Source organism: Jaculus jaculus, chromosome 5 (genome assembly GCF_020740685.1).
Source record: "Jaculus jaculus isolate mJacJac1 chromosome 5, mJacJac1.mat.Y.cur, whole genome shotgun sequence".
NCBI lineage: Eukaryota > Metazoa > Chordata > Mammalia > Rodentia > Dipodidae > Jaculus > Jaculus jaculus.
Genome location: NC_059106.1, coordinates 73,706,055 through 73,726,442, shown reverse-complemented (window position 1 = coordinate 73,726,442; position 20,388 = coordinate 73,706,055). Strand labels below are relative to the sequence as shown.

Below are 20,388 nucleotides of genomic sequence, written 5' to 3'. Positions count from 1 at the left end.
AGAAGAGAGCGTGCTGTTGTTCCCATGTGTGCACAAACCAAACCGGGTCACACAGCAGCTGCCTATTTACACTCAGCCGCCCACACTCTTCCACACATATGTACACACACTCACACACTCACCCATGGCCATACACCAACCCAGGGGACCTGGCTTGCATAACCCCAAAAGCGTGCCCACACAAAGCCACATGGGATCACCCAGATGTTTCCCAACACCATCACCAACAGCGGTGCCTTGCCCAACGCAGACACCTCTCTCCCACTCACCAGGTCCTTGGGTGGCTGAGCCAGGACGGCAAAGGTGGACAGGTGCTGACACTGGCAGCGGGTGTGGGCTGCCTGGGTCTCCAAGGTCTGGCAGCTCTCAGTGTCCCAGTCCCCTGAGCTGGCATCACTTGGGTGGGGGAGAGGTGTTGGGATGAACCTGAGGCCCTGCTCTACAGCCCTGCCCCCAATGCTGACCACTGCCCAGGACAGGTGAAACCCAGGGCAAGTTCACATCCACGTGAACCCCAAGACAGGCTTTTGACCCCTCAGACCAAGGATTCCACCAAGCTACCAAGGAGACCTTTTAGGGTGAGAGGTTCTAGGACTGCCCCCAACTCACGCTCTAGAGTAGTCCCAGCTGGCACAGTGGGGATCTGTGGTGCCCTGGGGAGCAGAAGACAGGCATGCAGTCCAGGGTGGAGAGCGCACAGGCCCTGATCGCCACCCACCCTGCCACAACAGCTCCCACACAGGTCAGGCCCACCATCGGGGACAGACCACCTCCCCATCAAGAGAGGCCTCTGGCCACTCGTGTTGGTGAACGCTCTTGGGTCCCACTCACATTGATGATATAGGAGAGCTCCACCGTAATGAGGGGCTCAGCGGGAGGCTGGGTTGGGGGCCGTACAGTCACTGTCATCACCCTGGAGGTGACAGCTAGTGGAGGCCTGCAGAATAGGTGCTGAGGTTAGTGCTTGCCAGCAGGCACAGCGACCTAGTTACAAACCCTGAAGCTGCTTTGGATGTGGGCTGGGCTGCCAGGAGGGTGAGACCCAAGGGAAGAGGCCAAGGCTCAGTGGGGCCTGGCCTTCGGGCGAGGTCTTGCATCTGGTCCACAAAGCTCTGCATGCCTGCACAGCCCCTAGGAGCTGCCTGGATGTTTTGAAAACAGGTCGTGTCCACAGGCAGTTGAGGGGTCCCTGAGGATGCAGAGCTACAGATGGGTATGTCTGCTAAGGGACACTCACCTAGGGGGTGGCAGGATGAGGCCAAGGGTGCGGTAGAGCACAGCACCGATCACGAAGTAGGAGGACTCATCTGGGTCTGCTGGAAGGAGGCGCTGGTGGGCGTGACCTGGGCCTGGGGGCACTGTTCCTGGGCCCCTGCCCCGACCAAGGTTCCCTGCTGTGGCAGCCCCTGGTGCGGCTGGCTTCCCTGGGGAGGAAAGGCTGAGCACCTCCTTGGGCAGGAAGAGGCGGTCCTCTGAATGCCGAACCCAGTCCTTCATGCCCCTGCGGCCCCGCATGGGAAACGTGATGTCGCTGGACACAGCCGAGATGGGCTCCCGTTGAATACTGATCACTGTAGTGGGAGCAGGGTGGACAGGGCAGAGCACACCAGAGACAGACAGAGGGGACACCCACAGGAAAAGACAGAAGGGAGAGGCACGCCCGAGAAAGCAGACAGATACCAAGGTTGGTAGCAACAGAGAAGCCGGGTGGGGGTGATATGTAAACACAGAAGTACAAATAACAAAGAGATGGAGGGGGTTGGTCAGAAACATAGAAAGAGAGAAACAAACACGGAATTAAATGGAGGAAAGACAGGGCCTGAAAATAAGAGAAAAATAGAGCCCCTCAACACCGTCCCTCACCCACGGTGGTCTGGGTTCTGTCACATCCAGCACCCCCTCCCCGGCCTGCCTCCTTGTACCCAGATTGTCCGTGACAATCAGAGAGCTCTGGAATGCCTTGAGGGCATCGCCCACCAGGTGAATGAAGTCCTCCACAACACGGAGCAAGTGCACGGAGCCAGGGGACACCTAGGGACAGAGAAGATGTAAGGGGCAAGGCAGCGGTGGGTCATGAGGGGAAACCTGGAAGGAAGCTGGGCCCCTCACCTGCTGAGCATCGTCCCACTTGTCCTTGTTCTCTGAATCGACCATGAAGCTCACCACCTGGAAGAAGCGCTGGGGACAGAACAGGGATGGTCGGGGGAACATGAGGCCAACAGGGCCAACTTGCTGCCCCGGCAGACTGCCACAGGAGGGCAGCCTCCCTTCTCCACGATCAGCCCCCTACCTCTACCAGTGTGGACTGGTACCTGCACATCATCAGCTGAGGGCACATAGGTGGCCCTCTTGAAGGTGTCAGTGACATTCCTCAGAATGTCCACAGAGAAGAGCAGATCCCCACTGTAGTAGGTACGCCGCGCCAGTAGCTCCTGCAGACTGCGTACCACCTGTGACATGCCCTCACCGGCCAGCATGCGCTGTCCCTTGGCCAGATGCTCCCGAAGCTGCAGGTGACATGCGCGCCCCTATCACTGGAGCATCGGGTACTGTGGCTGGCCCGTTCGTCCTGCCCCCATCCACCCGCTTGTGTACAGGAGGCGAGAGGACATATGAGATGTCCAAAAAGGACACAGAACCCCAAAAGGTAATTTAGAAAGATTGACATAGGGGCTGAAGGGATGGATTGGTAGTTAAAGGCACTTGCTTGCAAAGCCTGATGGCCTGGATTTGATTCCCCAGTACCCACGTAAAGTCAGATGCACAAAATGGCATATGTATCTGAAATTTGCTTGCAGGGCAGGAAGCCTTGGCATGTCAACTTTTCCTCTCTCTGCTTGCAAATAAAAAATAATTTAGCTAGGCATGGTGCCGCCTTTAAATCCCAGCACTCAGGAGGCAGAGGTAGCAGGATCACCATGAGTTCGAGTTCACTCTGAGACTACATAGTGAATTCCAGTTCAGCCTGGGTTAGAGTGAGGCCCTACCTTGAAAAACCAATAATAATAATAATAATAATAATAATAATAATAATTTAACAAAAGAAAGATTGACAAAGAAGCACCTAGAGAAAGGTGCTCAAATGCCTACATATGAACAGCCAATGTCTGTCTGTCTGTCCGTCTGTGTGTGTGTGTGTCTCTCTCTCTCTCTCTCTCTCTCTCTCTCTCTCTCTCTCTCTCTCTGTGCAAACACACCACCAAGACCTACGGTTGGAAACATGTTCATACAGGCCACATTTGCTGACACTACCCTTACTCCATACAGGCCCTCAGCTGGGCACTGGATATACAAAGATAAATTTAACCTTGTCCCTGCCTTCAAGGAGGCCCCAGTTTAACAGAGCACGCAAATATTCTTAACAGTGACTGAGAAACTCGGGGTGGGGAGGCAACAGAAGCTCAGAGTAGGCACAAGAAATAAGAGAAGACACTTGAGTGTTAGGCTTTGACATGTGAGTAGTAGTTTGCCAAACAAGAATCACAGCCAGGCAGAAGTGGGCACAACATATACCAAGGTATGTAGGAATGAGTGAGCCTCAAGCTCCTACCACCCCCTACCAGAGCCTGGGACACACGGGCATGTCATATGATGCCCCAACCCGACAGGGCACACTCACTGACAGATACAGGTATCGATATTCATGGGAGATGCAGCGGGCAAAACTAGGCAGTCCCCAGTATGCCACACCCTGGGCACTGAGGAGACAGCGGCGGCTGGCAGACCCTGCAGGGCGACAGGACAAAAGGCTTCACATAGAGGCCAGGCTCTCCCTCCCTCCTTCCCTCTGAACCTCAGGATTGAGACTCAGAAGCTGGGGACCCAAAGGGAGGCAGCAAGAATGGTGGGGTGAGGATCTGTTCCCCCTTACCCGAGGCATTGGGGGGACACTTGTTGTAGATGATCTCCCCAGCTGCAGCCTTCTTCCACGTCATCAGCATCACGTATTCGTCCCTGCACATCTCATGGAAGGCTATGGGGACAGGGGTGCGCTCAGCCAGGCTCACACACCTGCCCCAGCCCCAGCATGGCATGAGCAGTACCTGGACACCTCTTCTCACTGCAGGGCTTCACTTCTTCTCCAGTGCCCTCGCAGGGGTAGCCCTGCGTGCCCGTGGCCTGGCACATGCGGAAGCGACGCTGCCAGCCTGTGTCGCAGGTCTTGGAGCACAGGCTCCACGCATTCCATGGTCCCCACTTGCCATCAGAGGCTGCGGAGAAAAAGGAACGTGAGAGTCTGCAGGAGCAGAGACCCCAGGGCCAGGGCTGCCACCTGCCACCCGTGCACCACTCACTCACCAGGGCACTCAAGGTTGCTGCACTCGCGGGTGTCAGTGAGGGCCCCCGTGCACGTGGCCCAGGCTGGGCCCGCTACACTGCACTTCCGGCTGCGCTGCTGGGTGCCATTGGCACAAGATGACGAACATGGGCCCCAGGGACCCCATTCTAGCCACTGGCCTTCCACTGCATGGGGAGACACAAGCAAAGGTGGCCATTGAGTAGAACGTGGGTGGACTGGCAGGGGCAGAGGCTGCTGTTCACTCAGACCTGTGTCAGGTCAAAACCACTGAGCTGGGCATATGAAAGGGGCTGAAGGGAGCAGGTGGTGTCTGGGCCTCATCCTGCCTGCCTATCACCAGCTCCAAGAACACAAGACACCTCTCTTCTCAGCATTGAGGGCAAGCCCCAGGGGTGAACTCCATTCTAGGTGAGCACATGGACTAGAGGGGCGCCTGCTGATCTCTAGCCACACTGGAAGTCCAGCTATCTCATGGTCCAGCCGATCATGGGCACCAAGGGCATCCTAGAGGTTGGAGGAAGGGGCCCTACAGAGCGGACCCCTTTTGATGGTCACTATGTGCAACTCTAAGTCAGGGATGAGATTCTCCTCCCACACCTGTGGGTATACTTCTCCAGTCTCCCCATGCTTGGTTAAAGTTAATGGGAAGCCCCCTCCCAACCCACCCCAGAGGCAGAGCACTGGACCTGATGGCCTCCCCTGAGTCTCCCATTCCTCCCACCCACCCGACTGGCAGCGCCTGCCTAGAAGCCCCTTGGCGCTACTGACCCGGGCAAGCGGCCATACTGCAGAGTTTAGTCTGCAGCTCAGGACCCTCGCAGGCCTTGCCGCCATGCTGGGGAGGCACGCAGGTCCGCATCCGGCTCCGGGACCCACGCCCGCAGCTGCGGGAGCACAGGCTCCAGGACCCCCACTCCTCCCACACGCCGTGCACTGCAAGGAAGCACGTGGCCGGTGGCTGGGCGGCACCTTGGCTCCGCCCACTACCAGCGCCTGCCCGTCCGCCCACCAATCAGGAGCTCCGCAACTCAGCGACTGCTCCTTATTGGTTCCACCCTGTCACCAGGGGGATCACTCAGGGCCTCCCAAGATACGCCACCCTTGGAGGGGGATGTAAAAAGCACAGGCTTCTAGTCCCAACTCACACAGGGCAAACCCTGTGGACACCGGGACAGAGAGGCTAGGACCAACCCAGGAGGGAAGCCAGGGATCCTCCTCTCCTGCTGGCATAGGAAAACCGAGGAAAGGATCCAATATCCACCCTAGCCCTGCCCTTCCCACCCCCCCTCCCGACCCAGACCCTGAATCCAACACGGCAGGCCTTGGGGCAACAGACGTGCCCCTCCCAGCCCCAAGCGCATAGACACACAGACAGACATGAGCCTATACATGGACACCAACCGACAAAACAAGCCTCACACACTGAAACACAGCTTCGCCCCGGTCCTCTGCAAGCTCCTGCCTCAGACACCAAGAGCCCCCAACCCAGGTCCTAGTCTAAACCTGCTAGCAGCACGTCACCCCTGGGGAACAGGACCGGCTACCTGCCCTTTACAGTCACCACCTGTCCCAGGCAGGCACATGCATGTCCTCAACACCTATGTGCTTCATTAAGGAAGGCTTGAAGGGCTAGCAGAGGTGCCCAGGGGAATGCGAGGAGAGCCCAGAGAAGAGAGGGAATGCCAGGGATGGCTTTATGTAAAGAAAGTGGCATTCATCTTAAGAGTGGAAGGACCGGCTGAACGCTTACCTAAGGTGGCTGAGGAACAGGACAGTGTTAAGCAAAGATAGGGGGCTGAAACACTGCAAGAGATGATGGGAGGCTAGTGATGTGCGGAGACAAGCCTAGCCTACCAGGACCTGGACATCAGGCGAGTGAGGTGCCCTAGTGGTGTGGTCTGATTCGTGTGTCCCCAGTGCTCCAAGCCAGGCTGGCACAGTGGGTGGGGCTTAAGCAGGATGTGGAGTGAGGCGGGTTGAGGGGGGAGCAGGCAAGTTTATTGAAGAAAAGGTGAATGCAGGCAGATTTTTGGAAGGTTCATGTGCCCAAGTGGCTGGCAGGACCTAACCCTGCAGGCAGATGGGGCAGGGAGGAGGACGGCCTACCTGGGCAGGTGGCTGAATTGTTGCAGGGCCTGGTCTCCCGCAGGGGCCCGCTGCACAGGGTCCCATAAGGGGAGGACACACAGGAGCGGGTCCGCACCTGCAGACCCTGCCCACACGTCAGGGAACACACGCTCCACGGGGACCACTCCTCAGCTGCCGGGTCGCCTACGAGAGAGGGACAGCGTCGGCCGCAGGGGACACCTCCCAAGCACTCAGCTGCATGGGGAGCAAGCATTTAGGGGACCCTCCTACCCTGACCCCGAATGGCAGACTCTTTGGTAGGCAACCCAGTCCTGCCCACAGGCCTCACATGGCAGACATGACTGAGCTCCATGACACAGACACAGACGGGCACACGCCAAGCACACATGCCAACAGATGCCACAGTCGGGCCCCGCCACAGAGGAAGGGAGGTGGCCCGAGTTACCTGTCTGCGCCATGTATAGCCCAGGCTCATCTGCAGACCTTGGCCACTGGGTTTTCACCTTCGGTTCCTCTTCCGGCTCCTCACCTGGAACACGGAGGTGGTGGCAGGGGCTCAGCAAAAGCCAGCTCAGTGCTGCCACAGTGGCAGAGAGGGGTCAGCCTTGCTGGCCCTCAGCCTGAGGGCCTTGAACCAACTGCAGGAGATGCAGACAGAGCATCCCATTCTGCCTCCTGCCCCACCACCACCATTTTACAGATAAGGAAACTGAGGCACAGAAGACCACACAGGACTTTTCCAGTCTCACAACTACCTTTCTACTACTTGCCTCAGCCTAATGAAAGCTCAGAGGGCAGTGGTCACCATATGAATGAGCTCTGGCGAGGCATCTGTGCCAAGCCATGCCCACACCTATTTCCTTTAGCCCCCTCATTGGCAAGAACTGACTGAGATGGGGAAAATAAGAACTAGAGAAAGGAAGTGACTTGTCCAGGAGCACACATAGCAGTAAGCCCATAGCTCAGCTCTTTCCTCTTCCAGAGCTCAAAAAGTCTCTGACAAACCTGTCAGCTCTCTGCTCCATACAGGCTCCTGGATGACCATTCATGCTGGGTTAAGACTGGGCACAGGAGGATTGTGCCCACTCCCCCAGGTAGTACTGGACTATGATGTGGAGGCTCAGGTCAGACTACAGCTCCTCTGAGACCTGAAGGGATAAGGCAGGAGCCTATTCCCAGCAGACCTTCCTCCCACTGGAGGACTGGACTGACACCTCTGGTGTAGGCCTTGGCAGCCCCACTGAGCCTGGAGGCAGGAGCCTGCCCTGCTACATAAACAGCTCCTACAGCCTCTCCTTTGCTGGAGTGTGCCTCTAAAGCATCCCCCAAAGGTGGCAGAAATATTAAGAGGCAGATTTAGTAGGACTAGTGGCATTCCCTTGTTCTTTTCATTCCTAGTCAAAAAGGCTAGTAGTTTCCTGTGTCACACATTCCCATCCTGATGTGCTGCCTCCACAGACCCAAAAACCACAGGAAAACTCACTATGAACTGAAAGCTCCAAAACCGTGAGCCAAAATAACCTTTCCCCAAAACATTATAAAGAACATTTTTGCTTTGTAAGCTGATTATTGCAGGCATTTGTTATAGTAATGCAAAACTGACTTAACACCCTCAGACATGGTGATAGGAATGAGGGTCAGACTGGAATGCAGAGGAGAAAGGTCCCACCCACATAGGGGCCACTGGGCAGGTGGGATTAGAAAAGCATTTAGGGACTGGACTCAGCCCATGGTGTTCCCTAGACTAGAAGATACTGCTTGCACCACCAGATCTATTTCTGAAAGCTGGGTCAACAACAAGCAAGCATTGGGACCTCAGGTACTGTGCTTCTTCTGCCCCCTGCTGCCCACTCCAGGCCTTGCACTTCAGAGAAAGCCCTCCTGACCAAGCCAATAGTGTGGTCACTCCCAGGAAACCCATTGCTATGCTATGAACTACCAGGATTCAGGCTTCCAAACCTTGCCCTCCATGTTAGCCACCAGTCACTGGGCCTGAGCCACTTCCTGAAACTTCTCCATCATCCCTGAAACCTGCATCCCAGAACACTGACCAGCTGTCTCTTCCCATCTCTTATTCTGACTTTCCCTCTGGGAAGGGTACTTACTCATCAAACCCCTTTCAGGACTGATTAAGCCCCCCTGAAGGAGGCTAGAAGCCCCTAGTGCCCTGTGTGGCTCAGAAAACAGGAACTAGATGCAATGTGGTCATTGTCTTCTCTGTTAACCACCTCAACACCATAGGCCCCTTCAACGCTTCCTGTGCCTCTTTTAGTTTTGTGTGGCTCCTGTCTCTGCCAGACCTCAAAAAAAAATGGCATGGCCAGGACAGTAGCTCTGCAGTCCCCTCACCCTTCTGCCACGCCCGCTCAGCCACCCAGCCTGGAGCCTTGTGACAAACCACCTTCTCCACTCCCACTCCCAGACTGCTGAAAGCTCTACAGCTGAGCCAACTGGCACGGTGACAGGTTTGGGGCGCTGTGTCTGCCTAGGACTTCTCAGTGGCCCTTCCTCATTCCCCTCTATGGTCACGACACAAGCCCTCATCTTCTCTCTTCCTCAAGCCTGCCTCAGCCTCTCCTTTTGCCACAGCTTCCTTCACAGAGAGGGGAGAAGCCAGGACACAAGGTCCGAGTTCTGGCCTCACCTCTCCTCCTCCCACCTCTGCTTCTCCCACCGGCTCACCCCTTGCCTTGGCCCTGCCCTGCCTCTGCCCCTCGCCTCTCCTCCACCTTCCCAGGAGGCCCTGTCCACCCACTGTCTTCTCTCTATCAGTCGTTTCTCACAACCTCTCCCTATAGTACCGGTGACTAACCCAGACTTCCTCTATTCTGGGGGGACCCTCCTTGTATCCCACTTCCTCCTCTAGCTGCTGCCCTTGGCTTCTTTCCCATACCACTGAATGGTCCCCAGCTGCCACCTCACTTTCTCACCTGCCACTCACTTCCTGGCTCAAATGTTACCTCCCCAGTTGGTCCACTGCAATCCCGCTGCGCCCACATCTTTCTGCTGGAACTGGTCTTGACAAAATCAACAACGTCCTCCTTGCTGCTAAACCTTGGGAATACTCTGCAGGCCTCATCTCACTTGACTCTCAACACACACAACGCACACGATTGGCCCTGTTGATCTTTCCCACCTTCAGAACTGGCCTCCCTCTCACCTCTCTCCAAGTGGTGGGGGGCTTCTGGCGCCTTCTTTAACAGCGTATTTCCCTGCCGCTCCCCAAAGCAGGTGTCCATGCCTCTGCACTGCACACTGCCCCCCAAGGCTTGAGGAATCCCTCTGAAACAGCAGCCCCAGTTGACCCTCTTGGCAGATCCTATTCAGCACCCTCTACCCACAGTTCCCCACCTCCTTAGCCTAGAAGACTCCTATCCAACCTTGCAGCACCATCTCCAGTGACCTCTCATCTAGGCAGCCTTCCTTCCCGCCCACTCGCCCAGACAGAGTAGACTACCCCTTTCCTAGGTCTCTTTCGTCACTTCTATTTTCCTTCCATCTTCTGAGTGTCTGAAATAGCTCCCCCTCCCCACCTTGAGCCCTGTGAAGCTGTATGAGTCATCTTCCTGACCCTTGTGAACACCAGCAGAGTCTGGCCCAGAAAAATATCAATAAGTGAATGTCAATGAACTCCGTGCCCCAGACGTGTCCCCTCCTACACAGGGATCACTGGAACCGGTCTCCAGCAAGGTGTCTGCTCTGCACAGGAGTGCCTGCATTAGACTGTTAAGCTAGCCTTCACTGTAGGGATGCAAAGACGGGCTGTGAGACAGACTCCCAGCTTCCATCTGAACCACCTTCAAGTCCAACACCCAATCATATGCACTCTGAAAACACTGCTCAACCTGTCACAAGGAGTGGCACCACCCTCTGGTCCTGCCCCAGTTTGGCTTTATTATGCCCACGGCCACATGGGAACAGTGGAGTCCTTCCAGTCCAGTATACAGTAAGCTGATCACTCAGAGACTTCCTGAGTTGTGTGTCATGGGTTCACCCTGCTCATCCAGGTTCTCTACTCACCAACCACTTGCTGGCCAGCACCACATTCTAACCAGACATGGATTGGTAGCTTCCAGAATCTACCCTATTTGAAATCAGCATAATTTCCAAGCACAGCTTTGGGATCCCTCTCCCAGCCTCCTGAACCGAGCCAGAGAGGAAGGAACAAGCCTGCAGCCGCACAGCGAGAGTCTACACCAGCCACACATACCACCCTGCTTCCCTCAGGAGAGGCCAGAGATTCATCGCTCTGCTTGAGAAAGCCAGTGCTCCCTGAGGGGGACAAAGACAGATAAGGCCAGGTGGCAGTGACTGCCAGGATCATTTATTCAACATGCATGCACAGGCCCAGAATAGGGCAGGCAGGGCCTTGGGGAAGCTGAGGCAAGCAGCATCCAAGAGGGCAAGGAGTGCCCGGGAAGGTTGTGAGTGCCCTGGAACTCACAGACACAGACACCCAGACACTGGATGCAGTGTGCCCAGTCAGCTCACCGGACCAGGGCTGGGGTGCTCATAGATCTAACACCCATCAGTCTCCAGTACCATACAGGTGGACCTGCAACCTGGCTCATGCCCACTCAACTACCTGGTGGCCTCTTTTGTTTCAATTAAAGTAGCATGTATTAAACAACTCAAGGTGCGTGCAGATCAGCATAAACTCCCCCCCGCCATAACATCTCATTCAGTCCTCACTAGGGTCAGGCCACCCACTTTACCAGTGAGGAGGCTCCAGTACTCCCATGGGGTGAAGATTAGTGAGACTCAAAGCCAGACCTGTCCACTCAGAAGGCCTGCTCTCTCCCTGGACCTTCAGGCTCTGCTCTCACCTTCACAATGCGCTCAACTGGCACCTTCTTGGATTTTCCTTCCTGATGCCTGTGGGGCCCATGAAACCCCTGTCTTCGCATCCTTCCATCTGCACATGCTACCTAATCGTTCCTTTGTACCTCTGCTGCCTCCACTAGCACTGCTGTGTGAGCCTTGGCTCTCCTGAGTGGCCTCTAAAGTGGCATTCTGAGATCCCAGCTCCAGCCGTATGACTCTCCTCCTGAGGGGCCTTCAGGGGCTCCCCACCAGTTCAGCTACACTGTAACCCTCCAGCTCCTGCCGGCCTGTCTGGTCCTGTTTGTTCCTTTCTGCTGGGCAGCCAAGCACATTGCGAGGCCACCTGGACCAGCGGGAGGGGCATGGATTCTGACAGACAGGTATAGGTGTGACTCCCAGCTCTTCCACCATCTTGTAGATGCCCACAGACAAGTAACTTCTCCTCTCTGAGCTTCAGATTCGCCATATCAAAAATTACATGGAAGAGATATGGACTGCTTGGAGAATAATAAAATGGGGACTGTGCCTTCTTCTCTTTATCCTCTGGGTATGCAAACATTTTCTTCCCCTCCCAAGCATCTGCTAATGTTATTTCCTCCTTGCAAAATGCCCTTCCCCCCATCTTGGTCTGCCAAAATCTACACGTCAAATGCCATCTCTTCCAGGAAGCCCTCCTCTGCTGGCCACACAGGAGTTTGGGTGTGCTAGTCCCCTTTCTGTGGCCTAGACCTCAGGATGTCTCCTACTGTAGCAGCTGTCAGTATCCTATGCTCATAACTGCCATGGTCCTAAAGGAGGGACTCAGTTTCTGGTGCCCTCTGGCACAGAGGGTTTGGACTCTGGACAGGCAGGCATTTAGTAAGTAAGACTATCCTGGTGGGAAAAGGGGGGAGAAAGGGGTTCCTCTACCCTCACCACTAGGGGCCACCCTTGGCTCGCAGTGGTTCTGCAGGCAAGGTGCAAAGATTCTATGCCACTGGGCCACAACTACAGCTATCAGCCAGGCTGGATGTTACCCAAACACCACACAGTCCAGGCCCACCCCACCCCCACAGGTTTCCTGGCCATGAGTGTATTCAAAATAACCACAATAATTACCACTTCCATGGAGAGAGAGGGCCTGGGACTGACAACACAGTCCTTCTTCCCCAAGGCTCTGTACCCTCCCAAACATGGCTCCTAATGCCCAAGTGGCACCAAGGTGTCCCCTGCCAGCTCCCTCCATGGCTCCCCATCCCATAGTACACCAGAATCCCATGGGTGCAGGGGGGAAGGGCAGTGGCTTTTATATACTCCAGGTTCTCCCTGCAGCCCAGTGCAACTGGGTATCCCCATGAATCAGGCGCTCTGTCAGAATGCCAGCCCCCCTCCAAGGATCCTTCCTCCCAAACTGCTGATCTTCATGCTCTGCCTCCCACCTAATCTGGCCAGGCTGCTGCCACCTCCCCACACAGTCTTGAAGAGCAGGGACTGTGCCTGGATCAGCCTGCTTCCTCTTACTGTCTTCAAGCCTCTGGCCAACAGGACTGGGATGAGGCCCCAATGTCTTGGGACTGCTGTCCCAGCCCTGCCTCTGTCTCGCTCCCCTTTCCGCAGCCCACAGCCCAGCTCCTTCTAGCACCTTCCCCGCGTGATGTTTCACACTCCCCTCTGCCACCAAAGCCCTCTTGAAGCTTCCTGAAGTACAAGGCAAGATGACGTGGGGGGGGGGGGGGGCTCAGGAATGTGCCATTAACAGGCACTGCATCCTGGACTGGGGTGTTGCCCCTTTTGTAGGTGTCTTCCAGGACAATTTGTTGATTTGTCTGGGACAGTCCCGTTGGTAGCTACTGTCCTGCTGAAATGGTACCCAACTCCTCCTCCTCAGGAACCTCAAGAGGGCCCTTCCAACTGCATGAAGGAGAAAGTCTGTGTGAGCCCTAGGCTTTACACACCCCCATCCTGAACTAACTTCTCTTTCCAATGAATGGAGAAGCAAGAAGAGCATCGAACTAGGGTTTGACAACACGCTGCCATTGCTTTGCTTTCACTGGGGTCATTTCTTTGGTCATCATCTTTTTTTTTTTTTTTTCTTTTTCTTTTTGGGTATTTTGAAGTAGGGTCTTGCTCTAGCTCAGGCTGACCTGGAATTCACTGTGTAGTCTTTGGTCATCTTCTATTTAAGATACTCCTTCCATTTATGATATGAAATCTCTTTTTAATATATTAAATTTTAAAAAGCAATTCAATTTAAGGAGAAATTTCACAGGCTAGTGAATTCCTATTCATTCCTCAAAACCCACCTCAGAATCACCTTCTTGAACTGTCTCCCAGCTCCTTGATGGTTTGATCACCCATTCTCCCTTCCCATCCTCATGACATCCAGCATATGCACAGTTGTACCCTGAACACTAAATTATAACAACATAGAAACTATCAGTTCGGGACCAACCAGTGCCAACACTGTGGTTTGATCATAGTTTTCAGGTTTCAAGAATAGAAATTTGGGGGCTGGAGAGATGGCTTAGCAGTTAAGGTGCTTGCCTACAAAGCCTAATGACCCAAGTTCAGTTCCCCAGTATACACATAAAGCCAGATGTACAAAGTGGCACACGCGTCTGGAGTTCATTTGCAGAGGCTGGAGGCTCTGGCATACCTATTTTTTCTCTCTCTCTCCTTGAAAATAAAAATACAAAAAAGCTTTAAAAATTATCATGAGGAATTGAGAGGGTAGAAACTTAAAGCTGGGTATGGGGGCACATTCCTGTGACCCCAGAATTCAAAATGTGAAGGCAGGAGGGTCAGGAGTTCAAAGTCATCCCCACTAGATAGCAAGTTCCAGGCCAGCTTGGGATTCATGAGACTGTGTCTCAAAAGAAAAAGAAAGAGAAAAAGAAAAAGAAAAAGAAGGCCAAGCATGGTGGCATACACCTTTAATCCCAGCACTCAAGAGGCAGAGGTAGGAGATTCACTGAGTTCAATGCCAGCCTGAGACTACATAGTGAATTCCAGGTCAGCCTGGGCTAGCGCGAGATCTTCAAAAAACAAAACAGGGCTGGAGAGATGGCTTAGTAGTTAAGGCTCTTGACTGCAAAGCCAAAGGACCCAGGTTCAATTCCCCAGGACTTACGTAAGCCAGATGCACAAGTGACACATACATCTGGAGTTCATTTTCAATGGTCGGAGGCCCTGGTGCACCCATTCTCTCCCTCCCTCCCTCCCTCCCTCCCCCTCTGTCTCTCTATATACCTTTTTCTCTCTATCTTTCTCAAATAAATAAATTAAAAAAATAAAAAGAGGGTGGAAACTTAGTCAACGTGGTTTCTACAGATGGGGCTTTGGGAGGCGACCGGGATTGGAGACAGTCATCAGGGTGGAGCCCCATGACTGACTCCCAGCTAGTGGCTTCATAAGGAGATAGAAAGGGGGGGGAAGGAGAGAAATACATGTGCAGTTCCTTCCTTGCTGTGTAATACTTCGTCCCACCTAGGGACTTTGCCAGCGAGAAGGCCATCACTGCACACAGGTCCTTGACCTGGGAACAGAACCATGAGCCAAAATAAAGCTCTTTCTTTAGAACTTACCCTGTCTGTGATGCTGTGTTATTAGCAACCGGAAATGAGTAGATGCAGCCAGGCACTGCTCTGAGCACCTGCCCACATCTTTCCCCAGTCCTCCCTTTTATCTGTAAAACAGCAGTCACTATCCTCACTTCACAGGTGACAAAAGGGCAGTGAAGTCACTTGTCTGTGGTCACACAGCCAGTCAGTGACAGGATCAGGAATTGAACTCAGGAGTGGATGACTTCAGCCTGTGGTCTCAACTACCAATGTACGCCATCAGATACTGCCTTACTAGAGGGTAAAAAGTGAGCCTCCACTCCCTTGCACCCTCACTCTGTCAGAGCTGGAACGAGGTCTGGCACAAACTCCCTTCTGATACAGACATGTGTGAGAGGCACAACCCAGTCCCTGCTGAGAGGCTTAGGGAGTCTGAGCCCCACTGCCCATCCTAGCATAAAGATTCAGGGGACTGACAGGCTCTCCAGCAAACACCAAGTGCTAGTCTCCCTCAACTTACCCTGAGAGAGGACCTGCCTCCACACTTTTAGAGCCCCGAAGAGGCAGGTGAGACCCAGTTCCTGTCACCAGACCAGGAGAGCCAACAGAGCACAGAGGGCCCTAAGTGTCAAGAGGAATGAGGCCACTCTCAGGACTGGGTTGTCCAGGTCAGGAGCTCGCGTGTATATGTGACTTAGCAGGATGGCAAAGTTTGAGTTCACCCGGGGCAAAGGGCGTTCAGGGGGAGAGGAACAGCTCAGCAAGGGCAGAGAGGCTAGAAAGCCGAGGCTCTGGGGACAAGGGAGGAGGGCAGGGAGAGGGCAGGAGGGAAGTGGAGGGAAAACTGGAAAGAGTCAGGCAGCTTGAACACCAGGCTGAAGGGCTTCGGCAGAGCTGGGGTTCCAATACAGGACTGGGGAAGTGACCCACAGAGAACTGGCAGGGTGGAGCTGAAGCTCTGGGAATGGCAGCAATTGTTCAAATCACACAATAGCCAAGGCAGAGTGGAAGCCTGAAGCCACTCATGCCTCCCAGAAACCCCCAGGTTCCCAACAGCCACGCCTCAAGAATGGAGCACAGATGATGGAGAGGACAGGCCAGCAACATCTGTCCAAGGTGAGACAGTGCTCTACGAGAAGGAGGTGTGCTGCCAAGGAGGGAGGATTGCGCTCACAGAGCACTCCGCCTAAGTTTCTCTCAGCACAGCTGTTCCTATGGGAGGCTGCTTCCTTGGGCTGGAGGGTCAGTGGACGGAAGCTGCAGGCTGGGGCCCACCCTCGGGAACTGGGCCCCGCAGCAGGTGCCACCTCCCAGCTCCGGCCTCAGCTAGCCTCCGTGCCAGTCCTCTGCCAGCTCCTTCCTGCCTGCCTTCCCTTTCTTCCTCTCCCCACACTTAACAGATTGCGGCAGCAAGATGGCACAAATTTATGGCTCAACTCACCAAAAATAACAAGAGATCTATCAAAGGCAGTTTGCGTGAAATTAACAGGCGCCTGTACCCTCTTGTCAAATGCACTCAGCTCTGAGGCAGGCCAAGGCCCCTCACTCGGTCACTTCCCAGAAGCCCCTGGCCTCCTTATGGTCCAGTGCCCACCCAAGCCCATCCTTAGTCTAGCTGCTGACCTCACTCAAAGATATCCCAGAGAGGGTGAGCCCAGCTTCATGACCCCAGCATCTGGCAGAAGGGCTCAGATGAGGGTCTCTTCCTGTTCACCCTCTCATCAACTCTCCCTCAGTCTGGCAGCTCCTTGTGGCAGCTTATTCTCCTACAGCCCAGGGTGAGGCATGAAAGGTAGCATGGAGATGGTCCAAGGACTTGGCAAAGATGGCACAGAGTGCTTCCAGCCCCTCTGCCAGTGCGGAGGATTGACAGGGAGGCTGGCTGAGGCTGGAGCTGACCAGCAGACATACCCTGACACATGAAACAAACTGAGTCATGTGCCCACTGTCTCTCACATCAAAAAGGTTGGGCAGGAGGAAGGAGGTGGCAGAGCAGAAGAGTTTCCTGCTTGCCAGGGGAGAGGAGAGGGCTGAGCCTGACAGCTCTGGGTACCAGGTGCATGTGAACACACACGTCAACTGATGTCCCATCACTCCATGCCAACTTCCCATGCATCCTCCCTGCCCAGCAACCACATGGCAATGTGCCAAGTGGAACAAGGGGGAGGTTATAGGTCAGCCTTGGGAACAGCTAGAGTTTTCAGCTCAGAGGTCCCCACCCTAAGATGTTTAAGAATAACCAGCCATCCAATCTCCATCCCCAGCCCTAGTGGTCCCTCTATCCAGAGGCTCTGCTAACGGTCCCCTTCTAGTCACCAGCCTTCTCTGACCCTTGAAGATGTCCCAGCTACCAACCAACTCCTACTTCCGCTTCAACCAAGCCCAGCTGGCTGCTCCTGGCTCTGTCTTCCACATGGCAGCTTGCCCAGCCCATTCCTGCCCAGGAGGGCAAAGCCTTGCTCAGTCCACTCCAGACCACTGGACTGATGGACCACAGAGAAAGTCAGACAAAAGAACCTGCCCTCAGCTGAGTAGAGTGGGGGAGGCCCTTCGAGAGTGACAGCAGTGGCAGCCACAAAGGAAGCACCATAAACCTCCTGATATACGCCCAGCACTCTCCGCCGATGTTCGACAAAGAAGCAAAATTCAATTTCTTCCTGCAGGCACTAAATCCTAGGCCAGCCTCCAGGACCGGTAACCTGTCCACAACCTGGCTGTCATTCGGACGGCTTCATCGACCACTGTGATAGAGGCCAAGCTGGTCTGGAAGAGAGATCACAGCAAGGCTACTGGGTGTTCACTGTGCCTATGTGGGCATGATGCCAGATGTCTCACAGGGGCAGCCAAGAAGGTCCCCATGCAAAGCACTAAAAGAGACCACTGTCATTGTAACTATCCTTCTGACTAACTCAGAGACAGCTCCATATTTTGCAAAGAAACCAATGCCCTTGTTATTCAAGCTAAGTCAATGGCAGTGCCCAGCTCCAGGACTCTAGTCTCCAAATGAGGGATGGAGGGAGGCACTATCCTCCTCCAATCCTCCCAATGGCCCTTGTAAATACTCAGTGAAGCTCAGATGCCCTTCTGACTGCATATCCCATCCTTTTGGAGGCACTTGCTATCCAAACGGGGTAACTGAGGTCCAGGGAGGCAAGGGCCTCCCTATACATGGACCACCTTCCAGACCTGCCTTCTTCCCACCCACCTGTCTTTCGTTCCTTTTCCCTGCTACACTCTGAGCCAGTCATTGGCCCAGCATTGGTCACCATGCATGCAGGGTCCAGCTGGACCTGGAATCTGAAGGAAGCGGGTCAGTGGAAGGTGGCTGTGGATGGGGAGCTGGGGTGGGTTGGGAGCAGGCAGGCGTAAGGGCTCAAAGAGCTTTTGCCCAGTCAGCAGGAAGCTCTAGCAGCTGGCGGCCTTGGTCCCAGAAGACATGGGCCCAGAGGGGGAGGTGGGATGCTGGGATCAGAGCCAGCCCAGCCCTCTAAGACAGCCTCAGAGCTCAGACCTCTTCACACAGGCACACTCTTCCTCGCCTCCTTCTGCCCCGACCCTGGGGCACTGCCAAAAATCATTGACCCGTGTGGGCAGAAATACATCTCTGCTCCCTGCCTACTCCAGCCTCCAGGCAAACTTGTCAACTCACAGTGCCAGGGCCTGCCACCACCACTTGGGCTTTGGGCCCTTGCGCACACTCAGTCCATCTGCCTGGAATGCCCTCACTGCTCCCATGACTCATCTCACTCACCCCTGTCCAGGAAGGCTCTGTTCCTCAGCTTCCTTCCCTTTAGGAAATCCCCTTGGCTGCCCAGCTAGGGGTCCGACATCAGCCTGCACTCTCTCGTGTGTGCGCCACCCAGCCACCCCGACTGTGCACTCTTCCAGTTGAATCTGACCCCCAAGCCATTTTGATGACCCCTACATCTGGAAAAGGCTAAACACAAAGGTGACATCCACAAATGACCCCATGAGCGACCTGGAATCAGCCAGGAAACTCAACCGGGAGACACTGTCAGCGTCTTAGAAGTCCCCATCCCACTTGGGCCCCGCTCGGACTCACCATATCTCATCTCGGTGGTGAAGAGGTCATTGCTGCTTCCCGAGTGCAAGTCAGCCTCAGCAGGTGGGGCCGGGCCCCCGGGTACCAGGGCATTGGACAGGGTGTGGGCAGCAGGAGGCCCTGGAGGCGTGGTAGTGGCTGGGCTGGCCCCAGCTTCTCCAGGGCAGCTGCAGCCTGGCTGCGCAAAGCCACAGGCCCTGCCCGCAGCGCGGCCACACTCCTCGCTCCAGCGGCACAGCACACCGCAGGTGAATTGGCTAGAGTTGTTGTTGTTGATGAGCAGAACCTCCACAAAGCGGAAGGCTAGGGCGGCAGGCGCCAGCAGGCGTGGGGCCTCTGAGGGCTCAGCCGACAGGCACAGCTGCACGAAGTTCTTGTCGAAGTGCAGGAAGGTAAAGGGTCCTGAGCCACCACACAGCTCCAACCCCGCCGCTGCCTCCTCCTCCTCCTCGGGCCGCCCCGCCTCAGACTCTGCCTGAGTGGCTGCCTCCTCGGGGTCAGGCCGCAAGCAGGTAAAGTTGACCAGGTAGTGGTCCAGAGGCAGCAGGCGAGGGGCAAAGTGGGCGCACACCTGCTCCTGGCGGTTGAAACGGAGGTAGAGGGAGTACTTGGTGGGGTCAGGGTTCTCCAGGGTCCAGGAGCAGCCCGAGGCGATGGTAGGAAATAGGTCCTGCAGCGAGAAGGCCCCGTAGAGCACACCTGAGGCCAGGGCGGAGCAGGCACTGGGGGCGGGGTCGAAGGCGGTGGCCAGGCGCAGGGACAGAATCACAGACAGTAAGAGGGGACAGGCTGGGGTCATCCTATGTCCCTTGCCCTGTGGAGAGAAACAGAGGTCAGCAGAGTCCAGCTCAGCCAGCAAGTGCTCTGAAACTCCAGTGGCCACCTGCGGGTAGTGGGCTCATCATTTAGACCTTGCTCTTTTAAGTCATCAAGTCCACCTCTGTAATCTTATACCAGGCACTTGACCTCTGTAAGCCTCGGTTTTCTTACGTGTAAAATAAAACAACGATGTGATATCTCATGTATTTCCTACGAGGCCACAAAGTGGGGAGGGGCCCAGGAAGGGAGAGAGGCTTGGAATTTTGCAGGCTCTTAATTTCTAAGCGTCCTGTGGTGTTGCGGTCTCTACCACTGCCCAGCTCCTTCTGGGCATCCTATCAACAACAGGTGTGATGTGCACCTCCGAAGCCACCCCACCTTTATTTTCTATAACTGATACAGTCACACTGTACTGTGATCAGCTGTAAGGAGTGTCATGCAGTAATCCAGCAGTAATTGTCAAAGTGGTGATGTTTGACAACCATTTGCTTTTTTCTAAATCAGAGCGACTCAAGGTTATTCCTGGAACAATGTCATTCTCACTCACTTGCTTCACTGAGTGGAGAGGAAGGGGTGGAGTCAACACCAGTGTGCCAGGGACTGTGCCCAACCCTGCCACGCCCACAGGAGGGAGGCCATTGCCAGTGTGAATATTACCACTGTGGATTTGTGGTCAGGGCTGGGAGGGAAGGCACCAGGCAAGGTGATGCTGGGCTTGCCATCCCAGCCAAATACCTGCTGGCTAAGTGAGCCTC

General features: G+C 55.0%; 1 protein-coding gene across 8 annotated transcripts in view; it reads right to left on the bottom strand.

Annotated features, from left to right (window-relative positions):
• Positions 1-20,388, bottom strand: part of Adgrb2 (adhesion G protein-coupled receptor B2) — a 37,002-nt gene that overhangs the window by 11,096 nt on the left and 5,518 nt on the right. For 3 of the 8 annotated variants that reach the window (XM_004665282.2, XM_045149321.1, XM_045149322.1), the window contains exons 2-15: positions 18,815-19,628; positions 6,834-6,917; positions 5,069-5,233; positions 4,300-4,464; positions 4,044-4,211; positions 3,872-3,973; positions 3,620-3,726; positions 2,313-2,507; positions 2,110-2,178; positions 1,923-2,031; positions 1,238-1,571; positions 832-937; positions 610-653; positions 270-396 (exon numbers count right to left, since the gene is read on the bottom strand). In XM_004665282.2, the coding sequence (XP_004665339.1) occupies positions 270-396; positions 610-653; positions 832-937; positions 1,238-1,571; positions 1,923-2,031; positions 2,110-2,178; positions 2,313-2,507; positions 3,620-3,726; positions 3,872-3,973; positions 4,044-4,211; positions 4,300-4,464; positions 5,069-5,233; positions 6,834-6,917; positions 18,815-19,613 (2,574 nt within the window). In that variant the 5' untranslated portion in view covers positions 19,614-19,628. Of the gene's footprint in view, positions 1-269; positions 397-609; positions 654-831; positions 938-1,237; positions 1,572-1,922; positions 2,032-2,109; positions 2,179-2,312; positions 2,508-3,619; positions 3,727-3,871; positions 3,974-4,043; positions 4,212-4,299; positions 4,465-5,068; positions 5,234-6,406; positions 6,572-6,833; positions 6,918-18,814; positions 19,629-20,388 lie in introns of those variants that run through there. The other 5 variants (XM_045149319.1, XM_045149320.1, XM_045149324.1 and 2 more) reach the window with 3 other exon arrangements.